The sequence below is a fragment of the Trifolium pratense genome, linkage group LG2 (genome assembly GCF_020283565.1).
Source record: "Trifolium pratense cultivar HEN17-A07 linkage group LG2, ARS_RC_1.1, whole genome shotgun sequence".
Taxonomy (NCBI): Eukaryota; Viridiplantae; Streptophyta; class Magnoliopsida; order Fabales; family Fabaceae; genus Trifolium; species Trifolium pratense.
In genome coordinates, this window is record NC_060060.1 from 72,381,991 (window position 1) to 72,401,482 (window position 19,492).

Here is a 19,492-nt window from a genome sequence, read left to right on the forward strand (position 1 = left end):
CTAGTGATTTTATTTTATTTTTTGGGAAATTCTTACATTCTCCTGATTAAAAACTATTCTTTTTTGAGGAATGACACGTATAGCATCGGCCCAGCCGACTCTATATCTTTAAATTAAAAAAGAATATATCTTAACTCAAACCTAATTCCTAAAAGTTAAACTCATCCATCAGAGATATTCACATCTCTCTTTCTCTTTATACGCCTCCACTCTCACATCCATCACAAAAGCTCGCCGCCGATAGCGTTCCAGAGCCGGAGAACCAATACACACCACCGTGTCTGTAAGAACCTCAACCCCACCATCTTTAAATCGTGTCATCTTCATTGTACCTCAACACCCTATCTGTTTCGCTCAAGTCCGACCTTGCCTAGCCACCACCATCAACCACATCACTACATCAGTCTAGCAATTCGTCTTATCCTTCTGATTCCGATTCAAAGATCTTTCGTATTTCCCAGTTTTTTGGTTATTAAACTCTATTGCCAGGTTTTTAGTGAGAAATATAAGTTTGGGTTTTAGTGAATTTTTTTTCCATACCTTTGAAATAAGCTTATTATTTTCGCACTGCTAGTTTATTAGTATTCATTCATCCTTTTTTTATGTTAGTGTATTAGGCTATTAGAAGTTTCATTTTGTTCAAGCTAATGAGATGATTGTGTTGTCATTCAAGAACTATTATGCATATTTGGTGTTTGGTAAAATTTCAATAAGTGGGGATTGACTTAGATATTTGATTTCTTTTGTCAGTCATGGTTGTGGAATGTTGTTAGTGTGATATATAAATATATGATTAATGTTTTATGACTTGAATTACATGTTGAGAGTGAAATTAACAACTTACTACTTAATTTAATTGTGGAATTGTTAATGTTTCTGGTTTCAACTCTCTTTTTAAGGTATTTGTTGATGTTTTATGTGAGTTTTATTGTAGGTGATTGATATACTAGAACTTTGCAGTTATAATTAACTCTTGATTACATTTGTCTAGGCATGTTTTTGTTCCTTTTGTCATTTTTCAATTCTTTTGGAGTTTTATGATTTTCTTTCTTCAATAATTTTAGTATTAATAATTGTTTCCCTGTTTTGTACGGTCTTTATGTTGTTATGGTTGTGCTCAATAATTTCTGTGTTATTAACTAAGATACTAGTCCTTGAGTTCATTCTATTTAAGGACAAGTTAGTCTGTTGTGCCTTTAATGAGTTTATAGAGGTAGGAACACTATTGTTTTCATATGGTAAGGTTTCTATATTAGTTGATCATGTGTCCCTTGCCACTTTGTATAATAGTTAATTGGTATCTAGTTATTTGGTTAGGTGGTTCATGGCTGAACATTTTCTATTGTTGCCCACATTAGCTCTCGTAAGATGAACATTTTCTAAAATGAGACAAGATTCTTAGTTTCATTTGACACCTAAGTTATTCTGTGTTTTTTGTATACTCCAAACTTTTCTTTATTAGGCCTAAAGATGGATTTGTGTTCAGAATTGAGGATGTTGATCGATTTGGAAAGGTGTATATGGGAATTTGAGGAGGCAATGCTTCCGGATCTTTCTTGCCTTTAACCTTGAATTAGTTGAAGTTACTTGATTATTTATTTTAGTGATATTTGTATTAGTTGATGATTAAGGGATGTGGTGGTTGTTTTGTTAGGACCTGGTGTTTATGCGGATTAGTTGATGATTGAGATTTGATAGAATAATATATGCACTTGCCATTATTGTACTAAGAATAAAGCCTATCCGACACTTCAAGAATTGCCAAAGGTATGTTTTGTAACAATTACTAATATTTGGTCTATGATTCAACTTATAGTTGCTGCAATATTAGAACGATTTATTCTAGTGAATATCTTATATGTGTCCGAAAACGTGTTTAACTTGCTATCAAATTGGAAAGTGAGTTCTTTCTGAAACAATGCTTGTCAGGGAGGACCCTTGTTTGAGTTAAAATCATGTTGTATCAAATTAAGAATAATAGTCTGGTGTGTGTGTGTGTGTGTGTGTGTGTGTGTGTGTTTTGGGGCTCAAACTGGTTGTGCGGGGATTCTGAAGCTTATTTTCTCTTTCAAAACTTTCTTCTAATTAAGGCCAATGCTCCATTATGTGTGATGGTCATTGGCTTATCAATAACATAACTCTGGATATTGCAATATGATAATCTTTTCCTAGAACTGCTATATCATTGGCTTATTAATTATTCTTTTATCCCACCGTAGTTGTTTATATGCTCTAGAAATGGAAGTGTGTACTCATTCAAACTGGTGAGAACCATCTCATAATTTGTTTTATAATTTTCCTTGTATGATGCTCCAGGCTTAAACTGATGATGCTAGTGTAAGAGCTTTGCGGTCGAGACAAATGAAGAACTTTCATTTTGGCATTAATGATATCTCAGGTACATAATTGAAATACATTTTGGAGTGATTTTGTGTTACAGCCTTTCATTAAAATGCAAGTAACCCCTTCTACTTTGACTATCTAGCAAATAGCCCCATGTAATCTTGAAACACACTTGTTGAATCAAATTTAACATGTATACTAAATTAATCCAATTTCCTTCTAAATTTAAAGTGCCTTGTTGAAAGTTTAAGCATGTTAGGTACAAATTTGAAGTTAATGGGAGCTAATTGTCACACTCAGAATTTTGAAAGGAGTTATAGGCTGCTTATCTTATAGCTTTCAAAGTTGAAGAATAACATACCTCTTATTTGGCTTAAATCGGCTCTCGGAATTCGAGTCTAATTGTTCTAACAACAACATTGATAAGGTATATGCTTAAAATTGAGGTCCTCTGTTTTGGCAGTATATATTTATGGCACTCATTAGCTATACACTATTTGAATATATATGGTTGCTTGTTTGGATGAGGCAATGGAAAGACAAGGACTAAGATATTAGGTAGGAAAGTATGTGTTTATGCTCTGGTATGTCATTGGCTCATACTTTTATTCAAGTTTGAAATAGGTTAATGATACTAAATTTGCCACCTAATTGTACCTACTGATTTTTTGTCTTATTTTTGGATCTTAAAAATATTGTTAACTTCCATACCTTAGATTGAATGTCGTTATGCATTTTTTACTTATGAATTGCTTCCCTATTACATAACATTATACTTTTGTGCTTAACTTATTTGAGTTAGTTTTAATCATGATTTTGATTTGTTTTAATGGTGGCACCTACAGCTGCAACTACAATTAAAGCTTGTTTAAGATACTTGTTGATGTACGAAACTAAGAAGTTATTAATGTGATTGGAATAAGAATGTTAACCATATAAGTTGTTGTCAAATTTTATTGAAGTAAGAAATTGTGTCAAATTTATGTTCTAGTACTTTAGAAACTTGGCTCATTTAATTTGTGCATCTTGCATGTATAGTACTTTGATTTTTGCAGTGAATTTGACATTTGGATATTGGTTCCAGGAGTGCTTTTATGTAAATCTATTTCCACTAGACACTACTTTGAATTTGGGGCACTTGTATATGAAGAACTTTCCTACAAGCTTAAGGGTAAATACAAGGTTCCAAAGCTCTTTAATTTGGCTTATGGACTACTTTGAATTTGGGGCACTTGTATATGAAGAACTTTTCTACAAGCTTAAGGGTAAATACAAGGTTCCAAAGCTCTTTCATTTGGCTTATGGTTGATTTTGATAATACTTGTAAGTGGTTTAATACATGGTTCCAAAGTTCTTTTTTTGACAGGAAGTCATGTATATATTATGATGGAATTAGTTTATCTGAGTTTGTTATTACCTAGCTTGTTGTTTCTTCTGCTTTTGATTAAACTATTGGTTGTTTTTGTTTCTCTAAGCAATTTTGATTGAATCATGTTTTATTATTGGCTCAAATTACCTTGATAGAAATGAAAACTGAACCTAGAGTCAATATATTGAGATTGCCTAAAACAAATATTTGGCAAAGTTTCATGAATATATAATAACCGAAAGGTTTCTCTTTATTTTATAAGAAAGTTTGTAGGCACTTACAACCAGGAGTAGAACCTGATTCAAAGTTTATAGGATGAGTGAATTGGAATTTTAAAAGCACTAATATAGTGACCCTTTTTAAGATGGAAGTTATTTTGAAAGAACTTATGAATTATGAGTTTGTATGACTTTATTGATTGAATTAATTATGAGTTTGTATGATTTACTGATTGACTTTATTGGTTAATTAGAATTAGAATTAGAATGTTCTCTTAATCCCGAGTTTAATTACATCAAGTGTTTTAAAATAAGTTAAGCGGTTGGCACAAAACTAAATTTTGTCTTGTTTTTATGCTTACGAAAGGCTGAAGAGTCGGGTAGAGACCCCATGTTGCATAAGGTCTTCGTATAAATACACACCAAGAAGGACTCCCCTTGGGTCAATCATAGATCGAAAAATACTTGGGTAAGAAAAATTATATCATTGATTCTTTAATCATATTTTGTTCTAAAATTAGTAATATAACATTGACTTGTTGTAATGTGAGATTATATTTTTGACTGAGGGATCATTATAATCTCTTTAGTTGACTGATCTCATATTGTTGAAAGATTGATGTCCTTATTTACACATATAAGTTCAATGATATCTTTTTAGTGCCTTAAAATCATGTACTCTTATTGATGTCCTTATTTACACCTTTATATTCCATTTCCAACTAACCGAAGCTCTCAACCCTATTGCTATTACTCTTCTTCATTGTTCATGTTCAGATTCAATTTTATCGCAATGAAAAAGTCAGGACTTTCATCTGACTCTACGAAATTATGCAGTTTAGCGTAGGCTTAATCCGACTCTACGAAATTTGTTGACTTTTAATATGTTGACTTTAGAGTCGGCCTGTCCGAGGCTACATGATTTTATTGACTTTTCAGAAATGAATATTATAAGCCGGATAGTAATAGAGTCGGGCTTTGAATCGGCTAAGCCGACTCTAATATAGAGTCGGATGGCAGTTTTTCGACGCTACGATTTAGCTTCAAGAGTTTAGCCTCAACCCGACACCGACGCTAATTCGACTCTAAAGGAGTGTTAGCGTCGGTTTTTAGCCCTTTAGAGTGGGTTTTCGTCCGACGCTAAAAACAGCTTTTCTAGTAGTGAATAATCGTTGGACTCCACCGCTTAGGGGCACCCACAAAATCAATGTGGATGCTCACCTAAGCAGTGTTGGCCATTGGTTTTCAGGAATGCTTCTCAGACGGTAGCACTTTTGGAGCTGCGACTCGCGCTCTGACTCGATCAGCTGATGTTCTCATGGGGGAAGCTATGGGTTTGAACGCAACTTTGGACTGCCTTGAAGAGTTAAGGATTTTGCAGGTGGTGATTGAGTTTTCTTAGAACAAACCCTAGATCTAGTATTGATTGGGTTCGTAGGAGTTGTAACCAAGCAGCTCGTGTGTTAGCTTCTTGGGCTGAGCAAGAGCCCAACAAGTTTTGGCCCCATTCAGCTCCTCAATGTATTCTCTGCATTATCCAAAAAGATATGGACTATGTAATCTCCTCTTAATTAATAATATCTTTTTACCTTAAAAAAAAACTTAAATATCAAAAGAAAAAATATCAAAGGTCTGTGCATTAACAAATAATTTTTTTAAGCAACAGAGAATTAGTTCTCATTGATGATAAATATATATAAAAAATATACGGAACAAATATTTATCACTTGAACATATATAAAATTGAATAAATATTTGTCATTGATAATAATAATTTATTACCGGACATGCATTTATAAAAAAAAAAAAAAAGAAAAAGGTAAATTTATTAACTTTTTGATATCTTCAAAATAAAAATTCCAATAATTAGAATATATTAATTTTAATTTTTTAAAAATATACACGAGACAATATGTTTAATAAAATAAATTTATTGATTTGAAAAAGTTTACAAGAAAGATCACAAGAGTTTCATTATATTTTAACAATATTTTATAACAAATTTTTTAAATATTTCTTTTTAAATAAATTTTCTACCTTTAATATAAAGATAAATTTAAATATCGAATAACAGTGGATGGACAGTGTGGATTCACGGGTCTCTAAATTAGTTTCTTATAAAAATAAAATAAGAGTTTTTAAATGAATAATAAAATTGGAAGAATAAAGCTAAACCAAAATTTGATCTAAATTTTAGTCAAAAATAAAATTGATCTAAATTTGTCTTACAATCTTACACAGAACTAGTATTTGTGTTTTGTCTGAATTTTGGTGCTTCATTGTATAGTATAAAGTGAATTAATTCCTGTGAATAACATACAATCAAAGTGTTCTATCTGATTTGTTTCAAATAGTAAAAAATTGGCTGCTAATCTCATGTAACATGGATGATTATTTTATTCCTCTGTATCGAAATCCTTAAATGACAACTTATCGAAGTGATAAAGATGAGTATTAACTACTTGGAGTATGTTGGTTATTAAAAGGAATGTAGATGTATAGAACAAGAGAGAACACATAGTTTTATTTTTGTGGAAGGTTATATTTTATTGAATTGCTCATCATACATATTTAAAGAGCAATAAGAAGACCAAAGAACATAAAAACTGCTATTCAAAACATAACAGATGCCTATGTAGTTGAACAGCTATTTGACTCTTTATTTCCTAATAATTATGAAAATTAAAACTTGATCTGGAAGCTTCACATGTCATTACAATTAACAGAGTATAGTTTAATCTATTCAAAACTATCGAACCTTACTCCATCACTATATCGACTTCATAGTTATTTTTACTAGGCGTTAAACAAACTGTAGAGCTCATGTATTATATGTCAATTTCTAAATATTATTTTATCTAACAATCCTTACACAAAGTTACTACTTTGTTTGTATTCAAGCATTGACATATATTAAAATGAGGTACTGTATTTTGAAAAACAATGATTTGTGCTTCATGGTGGAAATTTTTTATTAAATTGTCTTCATAATAATATTACTTTTAACAATAGCCATATTAAATTGCAAATGCAAAGCACAAGAAGGAGATGAAGTTTTCATTGTTGGAAACTAAATTGAGATGGATGGTTACAAATAGATTAAGCTCAGAGAAACTACAAAAGAAAAACATCAAAACTAGAATGTGTGCTTATTGTTAAAAAAAAGGGAAAATATATACATGAGCAGGTAGGAATTTTACTCTCACTCAGATGTCATAGAAATAAAGTTTAGGGACAAATAAAGATTGAATCGTTGTAATAATAAGGATAAGGATAAAATCACCAATAGTTGCTTTGGCACTTTCCAAATACTAACAAAGAATGCATCCATGACCATGATTCAATAAGGGTTTCCACTTCCTATGACTAGGACAAAAATGAGGGGGAGTCTTAATCTTTCTCAATGATAGACTTGACAATACCATCTCCATCCATAAAGCAACATCAGTAGATACTTTGCAACAATGCCGCAAATTTATCTCTTTCAGTCGTGTGCACTTTTTTACCACTTGCTTTACTCCCTTCTCTGTGATATTATAACATTTTTCCAAATCCAATTGTAGTAGCCCTGAGCAATTCTTTGAGATCACATAGAGTGTTTTATCATCAATGTTTGTCATTGACAAGTTCAACACCTCCAATTTAGGAACTTCAAAGTTCATCCCAAGTAGGTTCACTTTTGGACAAGAACTTAAATTCAAATGCATAATTTTACAATGTCTTAAAACTTGAACAATACCTTTAGATATGCAGACACAATTACTCAAGTCAACCAGCTCCAAATTTGGGCACATTGAAGCAAAAATATTGTTGATGTTGTCATACAGCAATGTATTGGAAGCCAAATGGAGAGACTTCATTTGAGGGTTTATAACAAAATTCAACAAAGAACTATATTTATGTAATTGTAAAACCATTTGTCCAATACATGTGTTTTCCATATAGATCTCATTGAGCAAAGGACACCTCCCAACAAGTGTAAACAAGGTAATTTCAGTGAGATGGTAACAATGACTAAGATTTATAGACACTAAATTACCAAGACACAAAGATAACTTGTGATATACGAAACTATCCTGGAACGTAGCTTTTTGAAGATCTAAATGTTGTATACATTGACACTTTGATAACAAATGATGAATTCCATCAGAAGTAAAGCCGGTGCAATGGCCGAGCACAAGCCTCTTCAAAGGAAGACCTTCCATTGCAATTGAATAGAGTAGATCATCTGGGATATGCAAACACGACAATTCAAGACAAGTCAAACCCTTCAAACTAACCAATGAGTCAATGAAATGTTGAGGAAAGTTGGTTACAAGGATTACCCTTCCGGGAGTACCCGAAAAGGTTAAAGACCTCAAACCTGGTCTCTGGCGAATGGCAAAAGCAATGCCATTGGGGTTTACGAATAAATTGTTCGGTATCACAATCTCTTGGAGAAACTCACAATTCTTACACAAATGTAAAAGCATTCGGTCGTTTATAGAGTAACAACCAGATAGATTAACCTTGCGGAGTTTAGGAAGCACCAAAAACATAAAATTTACCTTACCATGAATATTTTTATGGTTACTAAGGTCAAGTTCTTCAAGGAAAGGGAAACAATCAGAAATAAGAACCAAGTCATTGTTGTGGAGAGAAACAATGTTGGAACATGTGAGAGAGGTCAAAGTTGTAATCTTTTTAGAAAACTCTCGTAACCCATGAGCGGGAATCGTATGTTGGTTGGAGAGGTTAAGCGATGTGAAGTTCAATGGGAAACAGGAAATTTGGCAAAGAAGCCGGTCAAGGTCACCTTGGAAGCGCGTCAGGTTGAGGGAAGTGAGGTTGGTGCATCTTTGGAGGAGCCGAGGAAGAAGAGGGATGGTTTCATTAGAGATTATGAGATACAATCGAAAACGGTCGGTTACAGAGAGAAACTGTTTAGAGAGAATGGAGAGAGGTTGTAAATAACGGTTGTAGTCATCGCATTCATTGAGGAATCTTTTCAATATACATTCCCAACATTCTTCTGGCAAAAACCGTTCCTCTACTGTTGTCATTGTTGTTGTTTTTTTTTTATGGGATGTGATACTAAGTGTTGTGATGATATAACCTATATATATATATATATATATATATATATATATATATATATATATATATATAGGGGTTTTCTAACTTAGACCCTAGTTAGGTCTAAGTTAGCAAGGTGCACCTTTTCAATTGGACCAAAATACCCAGTCTTTTTAATTAATTAACCAAAATACCCATGAATAGACGCGGATCCAGTGTCGGGCGCGTACTGAAGGACCATGGTTACAGACCGTTGATTTCCATCAGACAGCCAAGATCTGATCTCATCAAGATTGTCTGATCAATCCGACAGCCGAGGTCATCCTGATCCATCAGATTCCAGCGCGTGCGCCACACTGGATTATAACCTGGAGAGAGAAAAATTTGCTTTTTAAAAGTAGGACACGTGTCACACAATGGTTGGCTGGACGTGATTTTTGTTCATTTAATACTTTGAACTCAATTATTTCGTTGTAAATTAATTTTTTATTTTTTTATTTTTATACCAAAATTCATAACTTTTTTTGTTCTACAAATAGAGACTTGGTTCGTTTGATTTGGACACCGAAAAAAAAATGCAATTTTTCACTACCTTAATCTCATTTTTTGTCTACTAAATACGTTACTTGTGTGTTGTAATTTAACACGCACCACTCAACCAACTCACTAAAACCATTATACCAGGAAAATAGTAGATAATATTCTGGAACTTTTGGTATATTTTATGAAATTTTTGAAGACCTGAAACTATTTTTAGTTAATTAAATGAGATAAAACGGTAATTAAAAACTAATGTTTGCTTCTGAAACCATTTTACTGGTAGAATGGTTGCACATAGTTGTATTCTGAAACCATTTTACTGGTAGAATGGTTTCAATGAGTAATTTATTAATTGTGTTTGCTTCTGAAACCATTTATCTAGTACAATGGTTTCAGAGAGTTGTAATCTGAAACCATTTTGCTGGTAGAATGGTTTCAGTAAGTTGATTATTAGTTATTTGCTTCTGAAACCATTTAGCTTGTAGAATGGTTGCACATAGTTGTACTCTGAAACTATTTTACTGGTAGAATGGTTTCAGTGAGTAATTTATTAATTGTGTTTGCTTCTGAAACCATTTTGCTGGTAGAATGGTTTCAGTAAGTTGATTCTTAGTTATTTGCTTCTGAAACCATTTAGCTGGTAGAATGGTTTCAGAGATTTGTACTCTGAAACCATTTTCCTGGTAGAATGGTTTCAGTGAGTTGATGTAAGGTAGTGAAAAATGAGATTAAGGTAGTGAAAAATTGGGTTTTTTTTCTGTGTTCAAATCAAACGAACCAAGTCTCTATTTGTAGAGAAAAAAAAATTATGAATTTTGGTATAAAAATAAAAAATAAAAAATTAATTTACAACGAAATAATTGAGTTCAAAGTATTAAATGGAAAAAAATCACGCCCAGCCAATCAGACAGCGACACGTGTCCTGCTTTTAAAAAGTAGATTATTCTCTCTCCAGTGTGTAATCCAGTGTGGTGCATGCGCTGGAATCTGATGGATTCGGATGATCTGGGCTGTCTGATTGATCAGACAGTGTTGATGAGATCAGAGCTTGGCTGTCTGATGGAAATCAACGGCCTGTAACCATGGTCCTGCGGTACGCGCGCGACACTGGATCCGCGTCCATTGATGGTAATTTGGTTAATTAATTAAAAAGAATGGGTATTTTGGTCCAACTGAAAAGGTGCACCTTGCTAACTTAGACCCAGTTGGAGAGATGAGTGAAAAAAAAAACACAAGAATGTTCACGATGAAGATCCGAATTGTAGAGCTAAAACAAATTCATATAAATTTGCCTATCACAATGACATATATATTATATATAAATCAAAGCATATCTATGAAACAGATTCTCCTCCTAAATTATATAGCAGTACGTTTTCTCAAAATAAAGATACCATAGTTTGTCACGTTAGGATTTATGAATGAAGTTTTTTTTTTTTTTTGGTAAATTGAATGAAGATTTATTTAGATTTATTTAAATTGAAAACGACGGATTTAGCATTCTTAAAGTTTTTTTTAAACAAAGTTTTTTTTTTTAAAAAACAATTTTTTTTCTTGTTATATTCAAATTTAAACAAAATTTTATTACATATAATAATAGTACCATGAAAAGTTAAAATTCAATAAATAAGATGAAGTCATAGTTTGTTGAAACTTTAATCTATTACTAATATATTAAAATCAATTACCACCAAAGTTCCTAAATTATTATTATTGCTTTTAACCACGTTGCAAGTTTTATATTCTTCATTGTAATTTCACTAAAAAAAATATTAAAAAAATATAGAAAAAAATATAAGATAAATACAAAAAACAAATATATAGAAAGAAAAAAATATAAATACAAAAAAAAATGTTATGCATAAAAATAGGAACAAAAGAAATTATAGATAGAAACAAAACAGAAAAATCTATACTCATAGAAATAGGAAGAAAAAAAATAAAATAAAAGCACCCTTGTTGTCATTTAAATTTCCTCAAATTTGGAGTTACGATGATGTTTGGTAGACGATGTTGAATTTGAAGGTCAGAAGTACATTTCTACAAAATTAGTAATTGGAAAGACCTTCACTAAAACGGTAATTAATCTCTCTTTGTAACTCCAAATTTAGTGGGGTTTGATTCTGTGGAAAGCTAACTCGATTAAGGTCATTTCGGTATCGGTTTGGTGTATTATTGATCCAAATTGAGTTGTGTGCGAAGCTTTGAAGTTGTGACTCAAAAACAGATTTTTTGCAGAATTTTGGGAGACATACTTTCACTAAAACGGTAATTAATCTCTCTTTGTAACTCCAAATTCAGTGGGGTTTGATTATGTGGAAAGATAACTCGATTATGGTCATTTCGGTATCCTTTTGGTGAATTATTGATTCAAATTGAGTTGTGTGCGAAACTTTGAAGTTGTGACTCGAAAGCAGAATTTTATGGGGCCAAAATCTAAAAAATTATAAAACAAGGGGGTAAAAGTCCGCGTTTTAAAACAGGGGGTAAAATTCCGATTTAATCAAAACTTGAGGCAAAACTGCATTTAAGCCAAAAAAAAATAATTAAAAAGGAACTGGAGAGAGGGAGTAACATTTTTCTATTGTAAGAGAAATAAAATACTGACCTCATATAACATATAGAAGGAAGTTTCATTTTTAATTATTCGTATGTTAACTTTATATGTAAATACTATATACTAATTTTGTTGCACCCCAAAATTTGCCCTTTTGATTGCAATCATATTTGACTTATGCTTTGCATTCATTTGCATCTATCCATTAGGTCAATAATTTCATATCATGCACATAAGGTATGGGATCACATATTTACTTGTGATTTGGGTTTTCCATTTAAAAGGAGAAGGGTTTGTCATCATCATGATCATCAAAGTGCTAGGGTTTCACCAATAGATTCATCAGATAAAATCAAGGTTAGGGTTTGACTTCATCAAGGTCATCATTTTATGGTATTCAAAAGATCTCAAGGTGTTCAACATTACTTCATGATCACAAGGTTTCAATTGGTTGGAAGTCATTGGGTTCAACTGCAAAAATCAACCTTTGACTTTTGAGGTTTTTGGTCAACCATGATCATATCAAGTCAAATTTCATGAAAAACATTGCTTATGGGTGGATTTGATCAAGTTAAAACACGAATTTCAAGATAACATGCAAAAGGGGCAACTTAATTTGATCATTTGAAATTTTTTCCGATAACTTGCAAAAGGGGCAACTTTGATCATTTTGAAATTTTTTCCAAGTTACAAAATTTCAAGTTCATGGATGTGACTTTTCATGGTTGTAGCTTGCTCCTCAAGTCATTAAATTTTGCAAACAAGGGCTCTATCTCAAGGTCTCATGGCATACTTAAATATGGTGAAACGATCGGAGGTTGAAAGGATCATTATAGTGTTTTGTCTCATGGGCACGTTGTTGACACTCAGGATTTTTTTAAGTGTTTTGTCCTTACCAAGTGCATGAGTTTATGGCCAATTTGTGATCAATACAAGTAATAATGTTTCATACCGGAGGGATTTATTTGAAGATGACATGACATGCTTCATTATTGTGGAAAGATTGAATCTAAAGCTCTTGGGAATCGGAAGATATGAAGTGACAAAGTTGAGGTTTCAAAGTTGTGAAAATGGCCAGATTTTTTCTAAGTGTTTTTCAGTGACAATTTTACAATTGATTCAACATTACAGTTGTAGTATGTCATGCCCTCTTTTCATTTTTACCAAGATCGGTAATGTCTTTTTCTTGATAAACAAGGTCCGAAGAGGAGAAATGGCCCTGATGAAACTGATTTATGGGGTCAGGAACTTGGAAATTTTTTCAAAGTGTTTTTCAGTGACAAGTTTGATTTTGGATGGCCAGTTTTCTATATGATCCAAGTTGATTCAGCTCAGGTGTTAAACATAAGCGTTGTATCATGCCATGCGCTATTTCCATTGGCACCAAGAAAATGAATTTATTTTTCTTGAGAAGCAAGGTTCGAAGAGGAGAAATAGCTATGATGAAGCAGATTTATGGGTCAAAAAACCATGTCAAGTTCTTGCTCAAAACAAACCCAAACCTTGTGATCAGTGATTACATGCCTATTTTGCTTCTAAACCTCAAAAAAACTTATGTTTTACACAAACCTTTGGTGCATTACTTAAGTGATTGAGACATTGTCCAAGTGAAATGTCCTTTATGGAACACTTTTGCATAAAAGTTCCATTAAAGTTTACTTTTATCCAACAACTCAAGCATTGAGCTTTGTAATTGTTTCTTCTGATCACACTCAATCTCAACACTCAGATCATACACACAAAAATCTCTAAAACAAAAAACTCCATTAAAGAAGCTCAAAAACCAAATTTTTGAATTCCTTAAATCCTTCAAGTTCTTGTTGTTTTTTCATTAAAAAACCATCCATACATCATAACTAAGCTATTGTATGCATTAAATGTAACACCCGAACCCATTATTTAAGTAATTCTACCTTTATAAATCTATTTCAAAATACACGACGGAAAATCAAAGTTTATTATTATAAAAGTCATGGTTCGAACATTACATTCTTCAATCATAATAATACTAATGTAATTAATTAGTAAAAACAGTGTTTATATAAAATAATCATTTATCAAAATGTATAGTTTTACAAATAAATATCGAAAGCCATAAAGACTCTATAGTCTAAATACAACCCTTTCCCGTGTCACAATCAGAGCAGAGCTTCACCGACGACTCGACATCGAATACCACAAAACCTGTGAATCTGGACCCCCAACGGTCCAGCACATAACACATAAAAGAGAGTTAGACAACATACTCAAAATATACAAGTGTAAGTAAATGGTACTTAAACACTTCTTCATAAAAACATGCATAATCATACATTATACATATACATCACCATCATTCATGCATATTCTTCATTTACAAGCATACATCATTAATCTCATTCAATCATAAGCTACGAAAGGTTATAACCAAATATCAATCATAATTCACAAGATATTGAAGCCAATTACATTTAAAAATCATCGGCCAATCAACACATACATCAAGTCTAACACACATAGACAATTATCACAAATTCCAAACATATGTGTCACATATCAAATATCAAATAATGTACACATATCCTAATGCAATCTAATGCCACAATCTTCATGCTATGTCCCCTAGACATATCTAATCCATGTGGTACCATCGTCTTTATTAGAGTATCTCACCTCTAATATTCGTCTTTATCGGATAAATATAATCCGATATCCGTCTTTATTGGAATATCCAATATACAACAACAATTCATGAATGCATGTATATAATTCATGAATTCACACTCACACAATTAGCATTTTGCTCGTCATTTATAATGTGGAACACTATCCGACATTTCGTCTTTATTAAGATAACACTATACCTTAATATACGTCTTTATCGAATAACATAATTCGATATACTTCTTTATTAGAATAACATACTCTAATATCCTTCTTTATTAAGTTGATTAACACCTTAATATACTTCTTTGATATTTAAACAAACATCATCAACACAATCAATAACAATTATATTCCACACATATAATCAACAATTCATCGACACATCATCACAATACAATTAATCATGGTTATAAACACCTAATTGTATGTTAATACTCTAATCACATGTTACAAACCTTTAATTGCACTTAGAAACATCAGCAAAATAAGTTTTAGTCTGTCATGGTGGCTGAGCGAAAGAAAGCCAGAGAAAGCTAGCAGGAACCCGTGGCTTCCTGGCTTCAGCCAGAGAAAGCCAGACCTCGCTGCAAGGCTGGCCCAGCCAGTACGCCAGCCACAGGTGCTCTGTTTTCGGGTTTGAGCATAAATCCACCCAAAAATCCCATTTTTGATGTTCCAAATCCCAAATAAGTTTGTTTTCACGCATATAACATGTATATAAACACAAAAGGAAAATCCATTAAATTCATTCATACATCATGTTAAAAGCATATTAAGCATGTTATGAACCTTAGAATCGATTTCCATTAAGAAAATCCATCCAAAACTAAAACGAAAATGGGGTGGAGGAAGTTCGGGTGAGGAGAAATCGACATTCTCCCCTTCCTCGAGTCACCCACGAATATGAAATCTACTCTCTTACCTTAGATCCGACGAAAGTTCGACGATTGCTCCTCGAATCTCTCCTCCAAGCTCTTGCCCTAGTTCTCCTCTTCTCTTCCTTCTCTCTACTTCACAAGAACAAGAGAAATAATGATATTTCTCTCTCTAATGGGCTTCATATAGCGCCCCTCTCACCTTAAGTCCAAGGCCCATTGGGCCTCAAGCCCAATAGCTTGGCCCAACTCGCATTAACTCTCACTAACTTGCGCGTTAACTAAAACTCTCGATAAATAACTTAAAGTTACTATCTTACTTAAAAACCACGTCACCAAATAATTAAACACTTAAATAGTGAATAATAAATTTGGGTCGTTACATTAAACACCAACTGAAACACCTCTATCATCATCTCCCAATTTCCATTTTTTGTCGCTTTTTACTTGAGTTGGGTATAACAATTCAGAAGGTTTCAAGGCAAAGTGGCTAGGGTGTTTATGGTCCAAATCATATCCAAACCAAACCATATCCATTCATAAATCATTTATTTGGATTAGGATCCAAAACTAAATTCATTTTTTTAAAAATTGGTTATTAAACTGGTTATAAAATTTAGTTATGGTTATATAACTGGTTAGAATTATAAACCGGACTTTAAATTGGATATTTATCAAATTAGATTTAAAACCAGATATTTTCGAAATTTCATTTTAAATTTGATTACCTCTCATTTTAAAATGATTAATTTTGAAAATAAATTCTATTTGCTTGAATTAATTTTATGTACAAAAAATACTGATATTTATTATAGGAAAAAATATCAAAAAATACTGATTTGATTTTTTTAAAAAAATAAAAACATTAAAAAATCGGTTTTTTTTAATTATTTGAAAAATATTTTTTTAAATAAAATATTAAAAAACTTAATTTTATATACAAAAAATACTGATATTTATTATAGAAAAAAAATACTGATTTGATTTTTTTTTTAAAAAATAAAAAATCTGTCTTTTTTAATTATTTTTAAAATAAGAAAGTTTTTTAAATAAAATCATAATAATTATTAAAATATAAAATAGCAAAATATTAATAATTTAACTTATATAAATAATTTAATAAATTTTAAAAATTGGGCTTTAATTTGTTTGAAAAATGGACTATTTGGATCTTTTGAAAAATTGACATTTAGGAAATATGAAATTAAATTAGGAATTTTGATTTTGACACAAATTTATAGAGATTAATTTAACTAATTGTAAAAAAAGATTATGTGTGGTTTGACAAAAAAATTAAACTAGGAATTAGTGTAAGAAAATTGAACAAGAGCAAAAAAATTGCTTTGACAAAAACAAAAAAAAGTATTGGTTTTGGATATGGATATCCGGTTAAATAATCGGTTTTTATATTTGGATAACTCAACCATATATCAATAAACCGGTTAATTTCATTTTAGAATTAACCGGTTTTTTGGTTTTGAATTTGGATATAGTTATAGATTAATCACTATAATCGGTTATTTTATGCACCCCTAAAAGTGGCTATACCATTACATGCCTGGGATTTGGGAAATCAAGGAAGCTAAAGGTATCATTTTCTCATCTCGAAACATCATTTGAAGGGGCATTGGACTTTCTCCAATTGGTAAGCTTCTTGAAATTTCGAACTCACTCATTTGAGCATCATTTTAATTTCCTTTAATTTTAGTCCCACTTATACTAAGATCAAATGAATCATATGGACTTTAATCGTGTTGTAAAAATTTAGTTCTTCAGGATCTCACCAACAAATCTCTATTTAGAATGGCTGGAGAATCAGAATTTTACAATCTTTCATGAATGTTTAAATCAGTAGTTCTTCAAAAAGTATACCTCTAGTATATTCATAAACATTAATTGATTATGAAAAATTATTTTTGAGCGATACTACAAGAATGCTTTAATATTGAATTTTAAGTTCTACAAGAACTATACAAATCATTTTTCATTAACGGTGGTTAAAGAAATTTATATTCTTTGAGCAATCTATTATAATATTAAAGTTTTAGTTCTTCAAAAACTATATCACAAGTGATCTTCATATAATGATCACAATGATCTGAAGTGGAAGAAATAGTCACAAGAAGGGGGGGGGGGGGGGGGGTTTGAATTGTGACCCTTTTAAAATTAATCCTGCACTCTACAAAATTAATCTCAAGTGTATACTTGGATAAATGTTAGTGGAATATAAAACAGCTTGTTCTGAGAATGTTCTCTGCTGCGTGAGCTTGTTCTGAGAATGTTTTCTGCTGCGTGAGAATTCAAAGTGAATGTAGATTAAGTGGTTTGTGTGATGTGTGTTTGCAGTAAATAAATAGTTAAAGGTAAGAGAGATTCACACACAAAAATTATACTGGTTCACCCAAATCCTGGGCTAGTCCAGTCCCCACGCCTGTGAGTTTTCCACTATGATCTCGAGATACTACCGATCTCAAATACAAATCTTCTTTGATCTAAACCACGATCAGAAACCTCCAATCCCTACAAGCTTGATCTACCTCAGCCTTACAGAGGTGTCACTCAATCAATAGTTACGTATTGACTTGAGCCAATCTTCTTTTTACAAAGGGAAGTTGTTCTGGATCTAAGCTTATACAAAAACTCAAAACTAGTTTGAGAAGCTTATACAAAATACACTCAATACACTCAGTAATATTGTGATCCAATAGGTTGATAGAGAGCTGGAGTGTGAGTGGTAAAATTGAGAGACAAAGATATAACCACTTAAAAGTGGGTTATGTTTAAAAGTGGTCTCTTGAGAAATTTACTTGTAGAAACTCAAAGGTTGTTTGAGAAGCAAATAGAAACACTCAATAAACTCAGAAGTATGATGTGAATGAAGAGCCTGAGTTTGAGTGATGAAAGAAGAGTTTTAGGACTTGTAGACAAAAACAAGTAATTGATGATTTGTAGCTTGAACTCTCGCTCTTTCTCTTGGATTTGCTTGCCTTTTATAGATGCAACCTTATGTGTGAGTCTTGGCCTTCAAGTATATCAGTTAGAGAGCAAATTATAGCTGTTACTCAGTGCCAAAGATGCTTTAGACAGCTGCTGCAAAATTGCCAGATTCTCTGCTCATTCTTGAAACAGTCTTGAACTGAATTTTGCTTTGATCCACAAGAGCCAAAGAAGTGTGAGCTGTTGGCAAGTACAAATGAGTTGTTTCCTGCTTCCTTCAAATGTCAGAGGTCAGATATAGCCGTTTGGAACCTCAGTAAAAGGACTCATGACAGTTGGAAATGGTTTTGAAAAACTGTGTGCAGGATTATTCTTGAATCAGTCTTGAACCAGTCTTGACTGCATCAGCAAGTGTGATGAAGCTTCATCTCTATTTCCTTTGTGATATGCAGCTGTTCAGTAGGCTCAAGGACAACTCAGAGATAGCCTTAGCTTGGGAATAAACCAGCTGGATTAGTACAAAGGCATGTGAGACAAAAATGTACTTGTATGACAACACCATTGAAGAATGTTCCAACATAGTCATTTTGCAAGTACATCACAACTCATAGTTCATAATGTGTTGTTGCAATCTGATTGGCCTATGATATATGATCAGGTATTTTCATTGGATGATCAATACCATAAAAGATCATAAAAGATCAAACTTATAATTCATTGCATGAATTATGACTAGGAAAGGTATATGCTCATTTTCCATCAAAAGTGTTGATCCAAAAAGATATTATCTTCTGTAGAGATTTGATCCGTATTTCCTTTGTAAAGTGCTTATTTGTTTTGTCCAAAGTTGACTTATAAAATCAGAAAGCACTTAATCCAAAATGTGCTTATATTCAAAAGTGCAGTCTGTCTGTTAAGAATGTTCTCATATCATTCTTGAAACAGTATCTCA

General features: G+C 32.2%; 1 protein-coding gene across 1 annotated transcript; it reads right to left on the minus strand.

The window, feature by feature from the left end:
* Nucleotides 1-7,241: 7,241 nt before the first annotated feature.
* Nucleotides 7,242-8,972, minus strand: LOC123905381 (F-box/LRR-repeat protein 2-like). The gene has a single exon (XM_045954985.1). The coding sequence runs from the start codon at nt 8,970-8,972 to the stop codon at nt 7,242-7,244; it is 1,731 nt and encodes a 576-aa protein (XP_045810941.1).
* Nucleotides 8,973-19,492: the final 10,520 nt, after the last annotated feature.

Excerpts from the sequence above, each read along its gene's own strand:
- LOC123905381 (XM_045954985.1), bottom strand. The coding sequence starts at position 8,972 with ATGACAACAGTAGAGGAACGGTTTTTGCCAGAAGAATGTTGGGAATGT.